This window comes from Diachasmimorpha longicaudata, chromosome 9 (genome assembly GCF_034640455.1).
Source record: "Diachasmimorpha longicaudata isolate KC_UGA_2023 chromosome 9, iyDiaLong2, whole genome shotgun sequence".
Classification (NCBI taxonomy): domain Eukaryota; kingdom Metazoa; phylum Arthropoda; class Insecta; order Hymenoptera; family Braconidae; genus Diachasmimorpha; species Diachasmimorpha longicaudata.
The window spans coordinates 5,690,976-5,712,274 of NC_087233.1; the positions used below are offsets into that span (position 1 = coordinate 5,690,976).

General features: G+C 38.8%; 2 protein-coding genes and 1 long non-coding RNA gene across 7 annotated transcripts in view; 2 read left to right on the top strand and 1 right to left on the bottom strand.

The window, feature by feature from the left end:
* LOC135166102 (uncharacterized protein) overlaps nucleotides 1–21,299 on the bottom strand; it is a 23,330-nt gene continuing 2,031 nt past the window's right edge. The window contains exons 3-12 of one of the 4 annotated variants that reach the window (XM_064128090.1): nucleotides 20,058–20,222; nucleotides 19,218–19,761; nucleotides 16,259–18,937; nucleotides 14,120–14,729; nucleotides 7,426–7,678; nucleotides 7,113–7,333; nucleotides 6,356–6,554; nucleotides 5,284–5,604; nucleotides 3,174–3,437; nucleotides 1–2,860 (exon numbers count right to left, since the gene is read on the bottom strand). In XM_064128090.1, the coding sequence (XP_063984160.1) occupies nucleotides 1,617–2,860; nucleotides 3,174–3,437; nucleotides 5,284–5,604; nucleotides 6,356–6,554; nucleotides 7,113–7,333; nucleotides 7,426–7,678; nucleotides 14,120–14,729; nucleotides 16,259–18,937; nucleotides 19,218–19,761; nucleotides 20,058–20,222 (6,500 nt within the window). In that variant the 3' untranslated portion in view covers nucleotides 1–1,616. Of the gene's footprint in view, nucleotides 2,861–3,160; nucleotides 3,438–5,283; nucleotides 5,605–6,355; nucleotides 6,555–7,112; nucleotides 7,334–7,425; nucleotides 7,679–14,119; nucleotides 14,730–16,258; nucleotides 18,938–19,217; nucleotides 19,765–20,057; nucleotides 20,223–21,299 lie in introns of all 4 variants that reach the window. The other 3 variants (XM_064128089.1, XM_064128093.1, XM_064128092.1) reach the window with 3 other exon arrangements.
* LOC135166116 (nose resistant to fluoxetine protein 6) overlaps nucleotides 15,108–21,299 on the top strand; it is a 20,211-nt gene continuing 14,019 nt past the window's right edge. Inside the window, exon 1 of one of the 2 annotated variants that reach the window (XM_064128126.1) lies at nucleotides 15,108–15,373. In XM_064128126.1, the coding sequence (XP_063984196.1) occupies nucleotides 15,358–15,373 (16 nt within the window). In that variant the 5' untranslated portion in view covers nucleotides 15,108–15,357. Of the gene's footprint in view, nucleotides 15,378–21,299 lie in introns of both variants that reach the window. The other variant, XM_064128127.1, reaches the window with a different exon arrangement.
* On the top strand, nucleotides 15,407–16,538 carry LOC135166220 (uncharacterized). Its single transcript, XR_010299640.1, has 2 exons — nucleotides 15,407–16,097; nucleotides 16,161–16,538. It is a non-coding gene; the product is annotated as an uncharacterized LOC135166220 (long non-coding RNA).

Genomic DNA, 21,299 nt, shown 5'->3' on the forward strand with positions numbered 1-21,299 from the left:
ATTTTTTGAGCTTCTCCAATAAAATTAACAGTTTATTTCGTAAAGTAATACATACATAAATACCAAAAAACAGTATTAGCGGACAAATAGCGCTGATATATAATACTTTATCCTCGATTTCTTTTAGAAATTTTCATTCTCCTAGTCAATTTATCATTCAAATGAAAATTACAGTAATTAGTAACGGTTGTTATATTTTATTAATCAATAAACAACTGCGGGTCAACGATTTCCGCATTATTACAATATTAATAATAAAAGATATTCAATAACAATGAACAAAATTCATAATGAGAGATGATGACAAACGGGAAGATGAGACTGTGTCGATTTTTTTTGTTAAGCAGTAAACGAAAGAATATCATCGACTTTCATTCGCCATCGTATTCTTCCACTTCGAGTGCATTTTCATGCGAGTACATCTCTTTTAAAAACATTTCATCTATTAAATCAATTAGACAACTACTTTTCACGTAGTGGTTGGATGAATTTGGGACCACTTTGCATCTAGAAAGTTCTATTGTTCTTTTTCCTCCCCAAAAGACATAGCGAGATTCAATAACTCTACTACAAACTGATTCAACATCATTTTTCTATTGCTCCTTATGTGCAAAATAATAAAGTTATTTACAAAAATTAGAACCCTGTCCGACGAAACGCATTAATTGAATTATAATTCAATTTATATAACGTCATCTGCTTTATTTGTTGTAATGCTTACACGGGAGGTGGCCAACTGTATTGTTTTTAAATTTTTGAGTTACTTTCTGCTCCTACTTATCTTTACTCCTCTTTGAATAATAATTGGCAATATATTTATTTACAAGAATAAAATGGCATTGTCTGGATGCATTGCTAGCTGTCAATGCCTTGGCACCGTTGTTAGTTTTTTTTTTCAATTTTTTAATAATGAATTGAGGGTCTATACGCTCGAAGAATAGAAAATCTAGATAGAAAGAGGATAAGAGAATGCCATCACATCATTTATAATTTATCGTAGATTTTCTTCATTAGGTTTTGGTTGTTTTTCATTAGTCTCCCCTGAATTTTGATACTTTGCCGTTGCTAGTGAACGAGAATAAGATCATACGTTTAATTCATCACTTTTCATATTTTTGGCACACTTTTTAGCATGTTTCGTATAAGCTTCATGGTCCAGCGATAATAATATTAATATATTTTATACGTATTCTCTTCAAAAAGCACTTTCCTATTTGATTTTTCTCACTTGAGACTCTTTACTTTGACGTTCCTGAACGCAACTGAGTCATTAAAAATAAAACTCCTCGAATCCTTCTTTGAACTGAACTTACGAACACAAATTTACCGAACCCGATGAACAGAAAGAAGGACAGGAGAGGGAGAGAGAGAGATAGAGAGAGAAAGGGAGAATCAATCTTTTGATTTTCAGCATTGGAACAATCGAAATGACTGAGTTTTTTGGATGATTTACCACTTCAGCTAGTTTAGTAGGGGCTGAACTTCCGGAGATTGAGCGAATATTCGTTGAATTTCTCAGTGAAAACTCATCTGAACTCGGATACTTGTGTTAATTAATATCGTTATCATAGTGAGAGTGAAAACAAAAGAAAATTTCATGTCTCGTAGATTTACAATCACTCCTGTTCAACACTGATATCAACAGTTCTGACTCGCGACGAGTCAGTTGGTAACAGCTGCAGTCTCTCCGGCTCTGCGTCGAGCATGATAATGCACATAAAACTTTTACCAGACGCCTGATCGCGCGGATAAATAGTAACTGGTGCAAATTTATCAACAGTCCCGTCTACATAAGAAGATAATTTCATATAAACCTGAGGAAAGTGTCGTCGGAGTGATACACCGCGCTGTCTCAGTTGTCTCTGAATATTGGTGAATCCAATTTCACGTGTACGTCGAGTTGTATTCTGTCCTTGATGGTCCGGTAGTGAAGTGAGTACCAGTGTCTCTGGAGAGTCCATTTCACGAGTGATTGCTGGATGATTTGATGGGGAAGATTGCAGTGGAATAGTGGTAACAGTGGAAGCTGATGGTTGGATTTGATGTTTATTTTGCGATGGGGATATGACCGAGGAAACAGTTCTCTGGGATGGATCGAGACGAATCTTACCGCATCTAGAGACAAGCTGACGTTCCCATCTGACCGCACCACTTGATGGCACCTCGCTGACAACGCAGACCGCGACAAACAGGACGAGTCTTGTTTCCGGATTGTATGTCTTGCACAAACGCATTATCTCTGCATAGAGTTCGGCTCCCATTTCACTGGTGAGTAGATCAGAGCAACGCACGTAGGTTGGTTCACCGAAATCTTTAAACCCATTCCCGATGAACTGTTCAGCTGTCTCGGGACTAGTGAAGAAACACTTGACAGCGCCTCGACCGTGAGCTGCGTAACCCCGCTTTGCCAAAGCTGAAATGTGCTTGATGGTGGCTGGATCCTCTTTAGCTGATGAGAGGACTTGGCGGCAGAGGGTACCAGCACGATAGTGGAGGCATGTCCTTCGATGGCGCGGCCAGTGGGCTCTTCTACATTCCTTGGAACAATAGAGATAATTGCAATTGTGACAACTCTTGTACAGTCGTTTTGCTTCGGCCAGGGATGTACTGTTGCTGCACTTGTGATTGCGGCATTTGACGAGCTTGTCTGCTGCCATCGGAGGAGGATTTTCCTGGCCACTGTCAAATGACACACGACGATTGCGCACGTTCGATGAGCTACGGCAGGATAAACGATGGGGTGGAACGATGTCACTGCCTTCGCTCTTTCGTCGCTGTACCAAACCACCAACATTGTAGGAGGTAACTCGGGGATCTGGACAACTCGTTGGAGACTCTGGAGCTCCCTTATTAGCGCACTCTATCACATAAAAATTATCATGTGCCATTTTTATGGTTCTTAGACATTTTTTTTTCATTTTTTTAGCACGAAACTGTCAACATGGCGGTAGAAATAATAATGATGATTAAATAAAGAGTGAGGATAATTGTGTTTGAAATTATATGCATACTGTTGAACATTTTTTTTGCAGGTCAATACGATTGAGGATCGACGATCAATGAGCTACGATAGATGCAAATGCACTAAAGCGATTGTTGATTTTGTTAAAAATATTTTTGGTGATGGAAAAAAGTGAGGATCGTCAGAGCTGAAACTTACATAGTCCTCCTACCTTGGAGGTCTTGGCGCAGGTCACTGCAGCTCTTTCCTGTTTTAGTATTTGACTGTGCTGTTGCACCTGTACGGTGATGGCGCATTGACGATGATCCACTACCGGTTGTTATTGGCCCTGGGCCTGGGCTCGGTGTACGTGATGCTGGGGGCAGTCCGAGCAATGAATCAAGCACATCCTCGAGTGTTGTTGAACCAGGACTGGGTTTATTGTGGAGAAGACCTACGGTTGCCATCGCCTCATCATCCTCACTCTGTCCCGATCCTAACGATTTCCCAAACTGTCAAATATCTCTCGTCATTGAGCTTGAGATTTGATTGATTTTTTTTTCTTTCCGAGAAATAATTTTGAACGATAATTCTAGAGAAATTTGAAAACTGTACATTGAAGTGGATTTTCTTTTTCATTTCCTGGCTCGTCGTCATCCTCGGAATCGTTGAAGAATTATTGACCTTTGCATTCCGTTCATCAGTGTTAATGTGTGTTTTTTTATTAGAAATTTTGAAATTTCAGAATCTTTCGCAGAGATTGAGTTTTTCATTGAGAGATTTTTTTTTCACTGTTCATGGCAACGGGATATTGTGAGGTCGTTTATTGAAATATTTGTTTTAAATACTCAGCATTCAGTGTCAAATATATGGGAAAAAAATTTGAAAAAATGAGAAACATGAGGAGATTAAAAATAAATACAGATGTGGCTAATAGTAATGTACATGAAAACAACGAAAAATGATCACTTACCTTTTACACAATAATTTCAAACATAATACTAATAACAACTGGACATCTACAGCGAAATAAAAAAATTGTGAGCCAGAAGAAAATAATAAACCAAGGAGAGAAAACCGAAATACAAACAATAATTTATTCTATCAAGATTACGAATTACTACAAAGATTGAACAAATAAGTACAGAATACTTGTTGTTGCTTTATCATTTAATAGAAGAGCACTCTTTTCATCTTTAATAATCGTAGAACTGTTTGAGCATAACAATGGTCATTGAAAAATGCAGCTGATCGTAACAAGTGTGACGTGAATAATTTGTAAAGATAATTGGCCTTATTATGCAATAGCTCAAACATTCCTCGATATTGTTGATAATAATTTCATGAATAACATTCACTTAAAGACGCATTTATTTCTACAGCACAATTGAGAAGAAAGAGTGGCTAATTTTCTCAATTGAAATTTAGAAATACAAGATATTTATCGATATATATACTTTATATGGTCGATGAGAGAAATAATAATGCATGAAAATTAAAAGTCGTGGGAAATATTGACACGTAAACAATTATAGGCAAATATTGAACAACGAAAAAGTACACAAGCATTGGTGTGACAAACATAGAAAGACAATTATTATTATATATTTTCAATCATCGAAAAATATACTAATTACAGATACAAGTAAAAATTATGTACGGCGAAAAAAAATAATCAGGTGGCAGGTGATAATGGAAATTAATAAAAAATTGACTTTCGGTGTAAAAATTGGATGATTTGAACTTTGGAATGAACTAAGAGTGACCTGTGCACCTCTTCAGCTTCTCAATTCTCTTAAATAACAAGACAATATCATTGTTGATTCATGTGGAGAGCACGAATATTCTATATAATGGAAAAAATTGAAATTTCGTAGTAAATTCATAGATTTAGCATTTCTTGGAAAAAAATTACTCGTTAAACCTTCATCTCTGACTTGTGATTGAGCTAACATCTCTCACGGTACACGTAATTCGCCATAAAAATTTAACATTTGCTCAATGTTTGCACAACAGTACCGAGCAGTACTATCGCCGATTACAATGGTATTTTATTCGATTGAATAATGAAATAAGATAATTGAAAATGACGCATTATCTTTATGTACAAAAGTTTTAACAATTAGTTGTCCTATACAAATGTGCAACACTACACGATAGCCTTTGTTTTCAAGCCCGATAAGATTGATCTTTTTGCTTTCTTCGTTCTCTGAATTTCATTAATCTTAAACATTACCGAATGGAAAGAAACAAAAATGAAATTAAGGGGAAGAGAGAAAGAGAAAAAGACAGCAAGAAAAACAAATTAGGGAGATGGAACCGCTAGGCGAGTAATAACTCACCACGATGATGTCGTTGTTGAGTGTATCGATGTTGTTTTTGTTGGTGATAATGAGAAGTCGATGGTGATGGACACAAGCACGTTGTACTCCTAGTTTGTTGATCATAATCCCCTTTTTGGTGCGTCGGTTCGTCTCTAGTTGGTGTCAAGTCCAGATATAATCCGGATGTTGCCGAGTCCATGCAGCTGCACGATTCGGTTCCCACTGTATTACATCCTGTACAGCATTCGGTGTCAGTTGCCAGGCTCATGGGGGTTTCCGGGGAATCAACGCGTCGTGAACCAACAAATGAACTTTCCATCCAACATAGTTTTACGCTCCCTTAGCAACATAAACATTGATTTTATTAAATTACTGAATAATTTCCACAGTTTAACTACTTATGATTATGTGGAATTCAGATGTGTGGATTCACCAAACGAAGATGGAAAAAAAATTGTTATTCAATTGTCAATCATCTTGGATTCCACTCGGTTTCGAAGAGTTTTCCATAAAAAAAAATAAAAACGAAGAGATAATTAATTTAATTGTTTCCCACATAAACACTTCACTTTGTAGCTTCAATAATACGAGTTAATTACTGTTAGTTATTCACCGCAGGCCCCAAACACATACTTAATTCAGGGTTTGTGTGTTGCTCTGAAATCAAGGTGATTGTTAACAAATAAAAGCCCAAAGCAAAAGAAATAAAACAATCAAACAAGTCTTCTGATGCTCAATTTAATAATTACACCACTAGGAGAAAAGTAGGCGAGGAGAGAGACAAGATAATACATAGAAAGAGGCATGAATGCAACGAAACAAAAAAAAAATAAAACAAAATTACCTTTATTGTGGAGTATAATAGTGGTTGGCGATGGTGTGGTTGGTTGATTGTGGTGGGAATATTTTTTCTAGATACTTAAGAATCATTTTGTTATCATTATCAATATCATTAATATAATATAATGATTTTGTCATGGGGAAGGCTTCTTCTTTCTGTAGTTGTTTTCTTTTTATATAGTCGCTTTTTATTTGAGGGATGTCTCGTTGTGGAAGGAGTGGGGTGGATAAAGGGGCAATTAATGCTCACCTCTGGGACTTGTGGATCTCGCTCCACCTCTGTCGTCTGGTTCGTCGAGTCGAGGTCGAGGTGAGAGCCTTCCACCACTACCATCACCAACACCACTCGCAACGACCTCCTGGCCGCTTTGCACATAGTGTACAATTGCCGATGTCACTTCTTTTATCGAATTTCTCACCTCAATCTGTTGATTTGTCTGCTGTTGTTGCTATTAATATTCAATAAGAAAATAACAATTGAATAATTATCACATATTGTTTTTCATCTTAGTGTGAACGGCCATTAGTTTTATGTAGATTTGAAAATGGAAATGAAGTATAAAAATTCAATCAGGACATGTGTGCAAGCAATTACACAATTATCGCCTTTTAAAATTTGGAAAGGAAAAAATCCTTTCAATTTTGGTACATTCTAATGATGTCCCATTGGCGAAATACCAACTAATCTCGGGGAATATAATCCCACTTAGCACCTAATTTTATCCTCAAAATGCATCGCGCACGTGCACCCCGACGAATTACTAAAAGGAGAAACGAGTTGAATGGTGTGCTATGGAGATGCGGTTATTTTATCCCGTCGGCAATTTAAAAATATTCACACCTCTTGATAATGTTCAATCGATTTCCAATAAATTCAGTGATGTCATATAGCTTAGATTGACGGCTCCCCGACGCCGTTGAATCATGCCCTTGGCCTTTGGTGTGACCCAATTACAATTAATACTTTAGCCGCGTCTAATTTTGATTTTTTGATATCTTTCCCTCACCTTTTTTGCATTTTGCACTTGAGGAAGAATACCCTGAGCAAGACGTTCAGCTGGGGTTCGGGGATTGGCGAGACGTTCTTGGGAACGCCAACCGAGATAAGGTTGACGATGATTGAAAGACGAGCGTGCAGAATTCGCTGGTGAACTGCCAGCACTGTTCAGCAGGCTCGTACTCCATCTTGAGAAGACCGGAGGTGTTGGACTGGGACTCAAAAGTAGTCCTAAATGATAAAATAAAAAATCGTTTATTCCCCAGTGAGAATAAATAATAGAAATCACTGTTTATCATTGGGAGTGAATATTATTTGATTACCAGTGGTAGCGGTGGCTGGCTGGCGATTGGAAGACGACGATAGAGATGACAGTGATGTAGTTTTCGAACCAAGTGAACGCCAACCACCGTGTTGTGATGCATCCGAGTGTCTTTTTAACCGGAAACCATCGCGAGCTGCTGGCGAATTTTTATACCAGTCTGGGACGTTCAGACGTTGAAGGGATCTTTGTACTCTGAGCTCGTGTTCACTTGGCACACGTTCTCCCACTTTTTGCAACTCATTCTCTGGTGGCTGCAAACAAATAAACAACCAATTATGCTATACCCCATTATATTTACAAAAAATAGCACTTTTGTTTATGAAATTAGGATTCTGTCATAAATTGGTGAAATGAGGCGATTCAGCAATTTTTTTTGGAAATGTCTCACAATTCTACAAAGAAAATTATCACATATATTTAGTCATTAACTCAGCTGAGTTAAATTTACTCGTTACTGATAGTCGCCATCCATTGTGCGAGGAGATGATGGTCTTATAACACGAGACTTATACCAACATTAAATGGAACTCATCGATAATAAATTTAGTCACTGCTCTATCTCACAGCAATGCAGTGTTTCAAAATAAAGTCAAGGAATGTTTCGGTATCTGGAGCAACGTGGAGGAGAGATGAAAGTTGATTTGGTCGTTTCGACGAATTTAGCCTGAGTGTATTTACATGACAGAGCACCACCACCAACACCACCACTGTAACCATGCATCAGACCTACTGTTGCACAGTTCTGATGGCTGCTGCAAAATTTTGCAAGGAGAGAGATGACCAGCAGTGTGGATATATATAACCTCTCTAAGTCTGGTATGTCTTTATAGTGTGCTATGAGTAAGGTAGACTGTATGTGGGGCATTAAAGTGCGATTCGATAATTTGCAATTTTTACTCGCTCAAGAGAAAAAAAAAGTAACCTTCAAATTGCCGACACAGTCCCTTTCTTCTTCGTCGATGGTAGGCACTGATGGTGACACTCCGAGGATTGACAACGGAATTCTCAAGTCCTCCATTTTATTAAACTATATTTTTATTGTATGTGGATTGAATGTTAATTTTTTTCCCACATCACTGGTACATTTAACCATATTTTCACCCTCACTGTGACTCGTTTGTTCTAATCATTTGGGAAAATGACGTTAAAAAAAATCAACATGTCTTGTCTGTAATTCCATGACAAGCTGTTGTCAAAGATACAATGACTTGAGATAATCATCGTAAAAATCGCTATGTATATCACGTAAGTAAATAATGATAAGCTCTCCTGTCAGCCAGTTTTATCGTTCCTTCGTGTTCAACTTTGGTCTATGAAATGTCAATATTTTCACAGGGACAGTAATAATCATATAAATTATTTAATAATAATTATATGTAAATAAGGAATATAATTGATATTAAGCTATTAAATTGGAAAGTCATCTCTAGTGTCATCTGTTTTATTTTTCAGTTTCTCAGAAATATGAGGATCCAAAAAAGTCGTCAACGGTTTCCAATCCCACAGGTAAAAATGATTAAATATCTGCGAGCAAAAGTCGCCGAGCAATATAATGTTTATCAATAATACTCTGGAGTACTCATGACTGTACGTCTTTATCTGTTCCTGAACTCGAGTTCCATAGTGATGCATTTAAATGAAGAGCATGTATCATCAGCCGAGGGATTGAGAATAGGGGCAAGAGCTATTATAGACAAAGAACGATATTGAGTCTGAGGATAATATTAATTGCACCAGACGTACGAGTAGTTTTTCTCTTTTCTACTCATACAGTCGATTGGCGTAAATTGGTGGGTCGTTGGTGAACATGAGGTAGTGCTCAACTACTGTGAGTTCAAAGACCTTTATATTTCTGAGAAAATTGATGATGACGTGGCATAACAAAATACATATCCATCGTGACCGTATGGAGCGTAGGATCCATCGATGTAGGTTTAATGCTCGAAGAGATATATTTCATAAAAGTTATGCATTAGTCCCGCAAGTGCAGAGCTAAATGCCATTGACAGCAATATTAAGTAACTTTCCCATATTTTTTATCTAAAAAATTCCCATCCATTGGGGCTCTTATCACTTGTGAAAATCTACAATAGAGTCGTTTAAATTTTCCCATAATTTCCTAGTACCGATAACTAATTGGAAAAAAATCTAAAAATGTTTTCAATGACTCTCTAGTTTTTATGATCCATCTAGAATCCCACTGGGAATTTTTCTGATCGAATTTAACCAACTCAATAATGTTAATTAACATAGATACCGAAATGTCTTTGCTCTATGGTCAACAATAACGAGAAAATAATGGGATAAATGTGAGTAATCCACCGTTAGGATAAAACGGTATAAGTGGAAAATTTATCGATGCGGATGCAATGGAGATGAGAGGACGCAAGTGAAGAAAAAGAGAGATGGAATTGGGCGGTTTAACAGCCGCCGAGGACACTCACACACGTCCACTCCATTCACGAGTGTTTAGGTACATGAATAACTACTGACAAATAAAAATCAACGACAAGCCATGTGAATTTGTCAGAGATAATCGACTCCTATGCAACGCGGATTTATCGCTGTCGTGCCTGTAAATAGTGTCAAACTGTTGGCGTTTTGTGGATAAGTACAGGATTATTTTGCAAGACTACCCATGATTGAAACCAATAAGAGGACAATTTTTTTTCTTGACTATTATTTTCATTGGTGCGGTACCATGCACTTATGATATTGTGCCTGACTCGTGGGCACTGACTTTACGACATAGACATGACTCGCCTACTCGAGTCCATGTGAATAAAAAAAAGCACTGGATAATCATATTTTTTCTACGCGGATATAGTTCATGTTGTTAATAAATTAACCACAAGCTTCCGAATATTTTTTTATTCTGCAAATTTCTCAGATAATAGTCCTAATAAATAATCTTTGCTTTATCATTAATGCCATTACTCTCAGACGCGTTAATTTTCTTTACATAATGAAAAGACATTCTGAAGTTGTACCGCAAAAGGCCAGGACGAGCGTTAGTCAGATACGAAGTTGAATTTTTTATTTTGTCATCATCAAAGAGTTACCTGTACAGGTAACGGGTCAATACTGCCATAGGGCAACCTAAGGATTAATAGTCCTCTGAAATGAGAGGTGCATTGGCTCTATCCCACCATTCGGAAAGTACGCAACACCGCGCAACTTGTCAGCGTAGGAGTCACGGAAAATGTCATCACTGAAGAAATTTCACTTCCGGGTAAACATAACGGAGAGTATCCCGATGAAATTCTTATGAGAGACCTTGAGAGGACGGAAATTGAACGGGCTAAGTAGCCACTAGGTCGTCGCAAAGCAATCACCATCATCATCAATAGAAATGACAGTAGAGGAGACCATCTCCATGAAAAAAAAAAACATCTGGCAACGTGGTGTACAGGGAGTACGAGACAGAGTGTTGTGCATATATTTGAATGAGGGACTGGAAAGTGCAAACAACGATGCAATACAAGCTGGCTTTAAAACTCGAGGCTGCAAGGTTGGAGAGACGTAGATGGTCACCACGTGTCGATCAATAGCACAAGTAACAGTTGTGGGAAGAAATAAAATTCTGGAGTCTCTTGTACTGGACACACTTCGTGTTGGCTGCAATTTACCAGAGTGAAATTTAATTATTTCGTATACGACTAGTCCCATAGTACGATTTAACAGAAATTGTTAAGTCGAAGGGGGTCAGAGAGGGGGCGAGAAAACTTCGATGGGGAGATTGGCAAGATGCCGACTTTTAAAATTACTTCCGGTGAGTGTGCGAAGGGAGCAAAGTGAAGAAAACACCAGCTGAAGGCGGAGAGCTTTAAATACCATAGAGCATAAAAAAAAAAATATGTCAAGTCGGGTTAAACGAATTTTAAAAAGCTCTCAGCTGAATGTTGAGTAACCCATTTGATTTTCCTTCAATTACTGTAATCACAGAAGGTGCTATTAATTGTATGTAATAATTATGCACATTGACATAATCAATAAAAATCAGAGAGGAAGAGGAAAAACATCTTGAGGCTTTTAATGAAATGGAGAAGACTACGTGAGCTACCTAATTCCCATTTATGTCCGTAAAATAGTACATCTTGAGATTCTCTGAGAGGCAAATGTCATGATACACAGACTCGTGAGAAAAAAACACGTGGTATGTTTCATCAGACAGTGAAAAAAAGGTCGGCCACTCATTTATTCTCCAAGAGTCTCGACAAATTCCTTCGTTTGTCTGTCTGCAATATTCTTCATGTTCTCTTGCTTCAAAAAGCATTTCACTTTTTCTTCATTCTGAATATCTGTGTTTGAAGCTTTTGTCCAGTCGAGCGATAGACACAACCAGCTGTCTCAGATAGTTTACAAAGAGGAAAAGCTTAACAGAGAGGAATTTTAATGAAAACTGGAATTCGGCGATGTCAATAATCAGCACGACAATAAAATGAAAAATAAATGTGGATGACAGTTAAGCCTGGAGAATTGTTTATGCATCATCATTGAACGAGGTAAAATACGAGCAAAAGGTAGTGCCATATACGGAGGACTAAGGAAAAATATAAAAAAAATGTCTGATGTATAGTTATATATAGGGCTCATCTGGTGAAAGGAGGGACGTGCGTTATCTCCCTAGTATAATAGAGTCCACTGTCTCGGATTATTAATAAGCTTCAATAAAACAGAGCAGTATTAATCATGAACATTGAATGAATAACGCGATGATGGTTCAAGTTTCCCATGGAGCCTAATTGCCACTTGTTTGTTCAAAAGCACTCTCTACCACAATATTTCATCACATTCACTGAATTATTCTTTCTTTTACACAACTACTGCACTTGACTGAATGCACTTGGTTCTACGTGAGATCAATGCGATCGAATACTAGTCCAACAGTGAAGTTGTATTGTTTCTTTTTTTTTTTCACTCATAAATATGAAATAATTGACGACGGAACGATTTGGGAATAGGAAGGCATCACTTGTACATAATGCGAAAACTTACGGAGTCAAAATAATTATAAGACGGAAAGTTAAAATGATGTTAGACTTGAAAATTAAGTAGGGATTGACGTCTTTCAATCCTCTGGGTTACACATTTATGAAATACTCTAGACGAGGGGTAAAAAAATTCTCTGCATAAATCCAGGTGGCTCTGCACCGTTACTAGGACTACCATTTGCAAAATAAAGCGCTTTTTAACGATAGTACAGTGACATCCAAGGTCAACTGGAGATTATAAAATAACGGTGTGGTTTGCAAGTGTGTAACTGTCGAATAAACGTAGTAGTTGGAAAATTAGTTGCTAATATAGATACTGTCCACTGGTTCAATGTTTTGCTGGAGTTGTCCTGGATACGAGAAATTGAATTGTGAAATCAGAAGGCTCGAAGAAGACCCCCAACACCCGGACAATATTATCAGGTCTTTGAAAATTATCTAACTTCCCATTTTTGAGGGAAATGTATTTCAATGGATAGCAGTATAGAAAATCATTCTTGCTCAAGTATTTTCATTTTCCTTACTATCAAAGAGGGAGGGGGGTGATTTTACATAGAATGTTCGTTATCTATTCGGTGCACTCCCACGACATTTTCAGGTTTTCCAAGTCTACACAAAGAATATTCACGACAATACGATTTTTTTCCGCTATAAATACCTCAAGATAAAATTATCTCTTGATCAAGTTACCACTGGCCGACAGATATTATCAATGAAGAATATTCACAATCAAATTGTGGAAGTGATCATCGTCACAGGCGCAAAGATAGTCGCTACTTTGTGGCATAGCTGCACTCTGGTTCTATGCTGTGTTCAAACTATTGATCTCGACACGACAGGGGCCGAGAGTATTTTACTCGATGCATCTGTCTAGAGAGTGAAACGAGGGTACGGATATCTATAAAATCATCATCACCTTATTTTCAATTAAACTCACGATAATGAGAATAAAAAAATGAACGAATTGTATTTATAGACCTGCCATACGTGACAACGATATTGTTCAATTTCGAGGTCAAGGTGTCGGTGACCAATGGCGGAAGTGGCATCCGACGGAAGTGATTGATATGCATGCCATGCGCCTGCATATCTTAGTATCTGATAATTTCAAGTCCATCCAAATTCACTGCCTCTTATGTCAAAATTAAGTCATTGATTTTTGCAACACTGCCAACTTGTGTACGATCATCCTCAAAATAACGTATTGATTGGCTTACATCATAAGAGCAGTGCTAATTCGTCCTTGAATTATCAGACTTCTTGTCCCCTTGGCCCTCATCAATTGACAGCCAACTGATTGCTCATGTTGAAGAGACTTTTCCCCAATTTCCTAGCAATTTCCTATGATCGTCAATTCGCTTCAATTAGTGACACACCAAAAATTGATCACTACTCACAATTGTTGTACATGTGTCTGTGTGTGTGGGTTAAATCATAGGTGTGCGCGTGCTCTAAACAACCCAACTTTTGCTAAACCCATCCTCAATGACACCCATCATCTCCTCCCTCTCTCCTTTCACCGCCCTTTCCCTCTGGGACCCGGTATCACTGTTTTCCTTCACATTTTCTTAATCCGATCCAATTGTCTCCTCAAATACAATTGATCGACTTGTTTTACGTTCCAACTTCAACGCAACAACTCTCACTCCTCGACTAACAGCAATTAATTCAAACAACGATAATGAATGTTCGACTTACCTTGATGAAATGAAGATTCTCCTTGTCCAGGAGGAACTCCATGGATTTGTGGGGTCGATGATTAATGGTTCCGGACGAATGATCAGGATGATCGTTGGTATTTCGACAAGCAGCTCCCGGTGATTGCGGTACCCGTAGGGCGTTAATATTCTCGGTGATACTGTCACGTCCCTGACGACAGGTATGATTTAAATTGAGTAAACTGCGGGTCTTCTTACCGGGTGCGGCACTACCACGTCCACCAACAGTCAACGTATCACCCTCGTCTTGATCAGTCAAATTTTTACTCGTAACGTCGACATTTACGGTCTCATCATCGAGATCGGTCTCGAGGAGGCCAACAGGCCGTTCCTCCTGATGACCGTGCACCACCTGATGAAGTTGGTGATGATGATTGTGATAGTGTTGCTGGTGTTGCTGCTGCTGTTGCATCGCGCGAGCTTTCGCCATCTCGATGACAGCTGGGCTACCCAGGTCCGTTGTCGCGCGCCGGCGCGTATTGACGACGCCCGACGTCGCCCTGGGACTTGCTGCACAAGCGCGTACACCCTGGGGTGCTAATGGGGGTAGAGGTGGTTTACTCATGCACACTGGCGGCCTCCCTGTACCACTGAAATTATTAAATATCATTGTTCATCATCAGTCGATGGTAACATTCCCAAAACTCTACCCAAGTCTCGAGGTTTTTGTTTGCAAATAAATTATGGAGAATCATCAACGATAACATTGAAAATAAATCACTAAAGCAGCGAAACCATTTGGATAATTAATTCATCCGTTGTTCCTGCACTTTTGTTATTTACTACATCATTTTCTAGGCAGGAAATCGAGATAGAAACAACGAGAAAAAAAAAATTTCCTTATAGCTCTCCCTCCTGTCATAAAAATTATTACGACCTGGAATTTGAACATCGAAAGTATCTTTACTGCGTCGAGACCAACAGCAGGAATGTCTCATATGATTTATTGCAGTTCGTCCCTACTACAATAAAACTTTCTGCTTTTAGTTCGAAATAGTGAATACACTCTGTGTAGATATTGTTAAAAATTCCTCAACAGATGAGGTAAAAGTAAGGGAATTGAATAATCTCAAGAATACACTTGAGCCTCTTATACGATAGTGTTATTTCAAGAAGCCAATCAGACTTTCAATCTCCGACCCCTGGAGTCACTTGTTAATACATAACACTACTAGTATCTGGATATTAAAATACGAGAGGGGTCTCAAGTGGACTCTAATGGTGTCTCATGACAGTAGGTACTTGTCCACTAAAAAAATATCTACATACAAATTTCATTGGGTTTATCATCGGTGGAGGGAGCGATACTGATGAGTTAATTACCGAGAAAAATTGTTGTAATTTTGATAAATCATCACGTGATAAATAAAATTATGTGTATTATGAATTCTTCGGGGCGGAAGGTCACGCGTGTCAATCGTACGATGATTATATTTCATCTGGATTTACCGTTCCAATCGATGACTGATCGTTCAATAATCCACTGAAAATTGATACTTTAGATAAATGAGTACTGTAAAGAGTGTACCGACAATTATTGTGAATTGGTCCCTTAGAGTAACTGGAATGTGTTACAGTAGAGTAAAGTTAAACTCAAGGGGAGGATGTGAGATTAAAGCGGAATGGACGATTGACTAACGAGCAGTCACCGGTGGGTGTGTAGGCGGCGTAAAACCGTCGGCATACACTCTTGTATTGCACATTGAACTCTCTTTGCCCAGTTTGAATTTTAAGCCGTTACGAAAGCCGTCGATTACATTGACCTCTTTAAACTCAATTTTATAGGTAGATACATCCTAGGACGTTAAATATATGGGCCTGGCGAACAATATGCCAGACCCTGATTTATTGACAATTCAAGGAAATGAAAGGAAACAAGAGTTGTTGAATTGCCATGCGGGCATTGAAGTAGAAATTGAAATTAAAAGGATGAGAACTAATGGGGGTTTATTATTAAGGTAAATAAAAGTATCGATACCTAATCATATTACCCCATTCATAATTATATTTCCGTCCGTTAGCCTCTGTGTCTTTGACACATTACAGGCTTTTATGGGCTTCATGACTTGGCAAAGAGATGAGAAAAAAATGAACAACAATTATATTGTGATCAACTCACCCAACAGATGAAGCACTTCGTTCAAGATCCGTTCTTTTAGGCTGTGAACTATCTTCGTGGTCGTGATCCTTTATTTTTTCTTCTTGTGGTGGATGCAGAGGTATGATGATATAATCCGGCTCTTTTTTACGTTTTATACTGAGCGACTGTTGTGTATCATCGTTTTCTTTATGCGCTTTACCCTTGATGATACCGTCCGATTCGCTTCTTTTAACTTCCGATCTTGGAACTTTTGACCGGCCACTGAATCGTAATTTTGAGAAACGCTGAAGAAATCCACCTAATCCTGATTTTTTCCTCTCACCAATTGGCATTGTCACAACAGTCGGGTCATTATTTGATGGTAACAATTGGCTATTCCTGGGGCTGGAGGATTGCATGGGGCCCATTGCCAGTCTTTTAGCAGCTATCGCTGACATTTCACCGCAGGGGGTTGACGTATCTGCACCTTTTTCCAGCGAAGACGACGACGATCGATTATCAATATTTTTATTTACACCGAGTAAATCCGGGGATTCGTCTGTCAACCCTGGAATAGTCTTATTGTCACTTGTTTCAACTGATACACTACTACTGGATACCGATACAACAGTATATTCACTGGCTTGACTCGTATCATCTACCACCAGACGTTGAGTTTCCACTACTACTGTCTCTTCCTCCTCCTTCTCCACATTATCCACCTCTTCTTTACTTCCCCACCCGTCCATACCGAATATCGAGTTCTCCTGCTCCACCACTACCCTCCACAAACGTTCTCCAGGCATAACTCCTCCTTCACATCCACCTCCACCACCACCATCACCATCATCATCATCATTTGCACATAGCGCCATTTTAGTTTCACCATTAACTATTACTTCATTTTTAAAAATACTATTGTTACTGTCACTGTTCATTTTTGATACAACTTCATTACTCTGATCCGGATAAAAATCACTCAAAAATGACAGTGTAACTCTCTCTGGTGGATTCCTATCACCAGTTGCCTCCTGATTAATTCCTCGTCGTACATAATTATTAACATTTATTTCACCATCTATGGGTTTTGTTTCCAAGCAGGGTAAATCTACTTCGTCGTCTATATCAACACCACTAGCACTAGCACCTTCTCCATAAATTGAAAATATTTCCGAGTTTTTTTTTATCTGATCGATTATACTATCCTGCTGTACTATTTGTTCATGTGACTCCTCTTGTTTCCCGTAGTTCGGCAGTGGTGAATACTTATTTCTAGCGATTATTCCAGCAGTATCTCTGTCGTTGAACTGGCCATTGCCATTATCAAGCACAATGGGACTATTACGCGGCTGCTGACTCAAATTTCTCGATGAAAATTCTGGCAATTCGTCACAGGCATCCATACGCTGAAAGGGCCTAGACATCGATTGTAAGGCCTTTATATAATCCGATTGTTGTGCCAATTCGTAACTGGCATTGTTATGTACACGACGTCTAGTCGGTGAATTCGTTGGGGATGATTCATCGGCAGCTTCGATACAACTTTTCATTCTAAATTGAAAATTTTCTTCGTCAACTTGCCACTGCTGCGCCAATTCATAACTCGCATTGTTTTTTATCTTTCGTTGTCTCGGATGATCTTTAGCAAATGTAACATTACCTGGTGAATTTGTTGCCTCCTCGACTTGACGTTTCAATTGCTTTATTGCCTCGTCGACGACTGAGTCAATATCGTTCTCCATGGCCCTCGCCATTTCCAGCACGTGATTACCAGGATCTTGAGTTTTGACTGTTAAAATCTTAGTATTTAAATCATTAGTCGTGGGTTCGTTCAACGGAGACATTTCATCTTTCATATCTATATCGTTTTCATGAATATCATTCGGCGAAGCACTGGCAACAGTGGCTGGCTCTGCAGTATTTTCAATTTGCAAATCGTGCAAGTGTTGATTATTCAATAGCTTCTGTGTCCTGACAGAGGACGTTCGTTTGGGTAATTCTCTCGAATTGATCACCTCATCAGCGCCGCTGCTCTCATTAACACTCATCGTTTCGTCGGCCATTTCGTGAATTCGATTGTTCAGAGTCACTGTCTCATCACCATCCATGACATTATCACTACCACAAAGATTGATATTAACTGGAAGACTAGCAACCCGGGTGTAATTATCAAATGATAAATTCAGTGATGATGGATAATTATAATGGCTATCGTAATTATGATTGTAGCGTGACAATAGTGACGCTGATACTGATATGTCAGTGCTACTGGCAAGACTGCTAAGACCGGGCACACTGCGGGACTTGTTAGTCATTCTAAAATTAAAATCGTACGTTTCAGAGTTGCTCCACCCTCGTTGATGCTGATCATGTTGGCCGGATGCGATTCCCGACGCCATATTGCTAGTTATATTTAGTTTGGGGTGTAGTAGACCAGTGGTAGAGCCTATCTGCGAACGGGCCAGGTCCAGTATTGTTTCATGTTTCACAGGTTCAAGACCAATTTCACGGAGATCAATGGTATTTCTAAAGTCTAGGGATGTCGAATATCCATTGTTAACAGTGTCTGGGAATGTTAGGAAGCCTCGATGGTCGTTTAAAGCACCTGCATACTGACACCCAGCACCATCATCCTCGTCATCATCGTCGTCTTCTAAATCCTCCGAGTCTTCTTCATAATCATAATTGCCACTGCACTTAGCATACCAGTAATCATTCCTGGAATACAAAAAAAAAAGGACTGAAAATTAAATTATCAACGAAATTTTCTTATTTTGCTTTTTAGTGGAGCCTTTGGAATGGTTGAAAATTAACTCGACAGCTCTTTGTGCTGTAGAAAAATGCAATTATCCCTTTGTGTAAAATTTCAGTGGGGATGAGTAAAAGTGAGAAATATTGAGAAGAAATTCTTGGAGTGAATCCAATCAAATGGCATTGTCTGGCATGTTAAATTCTTAATTTAGATGTTACAAATAAAGAACCTCAATGTCATGCTCACCTCTTGATAGCAGAGCGTCGATCACACTCACTGAGATCGTTGCTTGTCGTTTTAGCGAATAAAAAACCATGGCCAATTTCTTGGTCAAATGATTCGCTCGTCTTCTGATTAGTCCCGAGGCTCTCGAAGCTGCGAAAAGGGCGTATCTTTGGAAATTCCACGTGAGAATTACTCAGGCTAAACGAAGGCCTTTTGACATTAGTCAATGTTCGATCATCATCATCATCAGTATCGTCTTCTTCCTCAAGGCTGTCTGGTGATGTATTCTCGAAATGTGAATTCGAACGATTCGAGTACTCGAGAGAATCATAACTATAGCCAGACGGCGATACTGTTGCGCAGGTTCTCTCGAGTGTTTCAAATTGCTTGAGTGAGGATGAGCGTGAAGATTTTGATGAGCGCGAGGATGCTGAGGATCTTGATGAGCGTGGTGATGCCCACTCACTGAGATGGACATATGAATCACTGTCACCAGCACCGTTTCTACGTCGACGTTTCTTTGGTACTACGGAATTGCACTCGCTTCCACTACCATCGGGTCGATCTTCTGCACAATACGGAAGGGATAAATAAGTGTAATTTTATTTCAAAATCACATGTATAAATTTTTTTTCTCTGCTGATTCATTCAACGCAGGGAAAGTCTCTGTGAGAATGTAAAAGAGGAAAGCCCACAACTGTGAGAAAATTCTTCTAATGCATAATGTTGATGGTAACATTCATTTTTCACATATTTAACGCGTACGAAGAGAGTGAAAAATTCTGCGATTTTAATACGAAGTCAAAAAAATTTTTCTAACAATTTGTAGTCCTTAATAAATCAAATTTGAATATGCTGTACCTGCAGCTGCTCTCTGATTAGATTTTATGTGTATGACACTTTCTGTCTCGGAGTCAGAACCTAGCCAATAGGTGGTGCCACTGCGATCAGAATCACTCTGCAAATCGTCCGAAGTCTCCTCGAGGATGGTCTCCAGAAAGTCAACTTGCTGTACCAAATTGACATCTAAAAAAAAATCAATCCTCATTATCGTATTATCCTAACATTATTACCAGGATTATACTTTATTCTCCCATTAAGACATTAAATTTTTCTTCACGAGATGAGGGAGTGCTATAATTACTATTCAAATGTACCATTCTGTCATGACTAGGCAGGAATGACTCACTGAGTGCCTTGTCCATTCGTCACTCTTGGAGCATTCCAGAAAAGAATACCGAGTCAAATTAAGGCTCACTGCACATACGTTAATTATTAACATTATGCAATCAACCATGTGATCGAGATTGCAAGGCTCCTGTAATAAAATCTCTCAACCCGCACGATCTGCGTATAAAAACTACCCAATATTTCATTCAAATGTCTCCACGAGGTCGAGAGCTTTGCCCTCAGACTTTCAATAATGGTACCAGTCCAAGACGTAAAAAATATCTTTGACGACTGAACGAACACTGTGTTAAAATGTATGATGAAAACCTCGTGGTTGTTCAGTGGGTCTTCAAGACTACCGCAACAGGTAGTGAAGTTATATCAACAGGTGTGTTGATGTAACAATACCCAGTGTGGAGTCCTGCATCATCCAGTAGCAAAAAATAAATGAACGTAATTAGTAGATCAATTATGCATAAACGTGCGTTCACTATTCGTCAGTCTTTACTACTATTGCCCTATTAAATTAATAAATATTCATCGCTTGACATGCGCCTGACTGCGCGATACAAGAATTCCTCGAGGAATTTTTCCCCTCTGTGACTCGCATCAAAAGTTGATGAGAAAATTTAGTTTGTCTCACAATTCACTGGCGGGGATATACAGGTTGATAAAGGCGCATTAATATGTTCAAGTATGCGTAACCATAGCGCCGTTAGGCCTAACTTCTGACTACTATACTGAAACGAAATAGCGTGAGATACACAGAGGCACACACTGATACAATCCTCTTTTTTATTTCAAACAAACAGTGGCAAGCCTCCCCCTTCCCCTCCTCACCCGTTGTGATTTCTATTTTGTTAGAAAGATGGAGGGCGTTAATTTGCCATTCTCTTGCCTCCTCCCATCTCACTTGATAGAAAGCAACCCAGA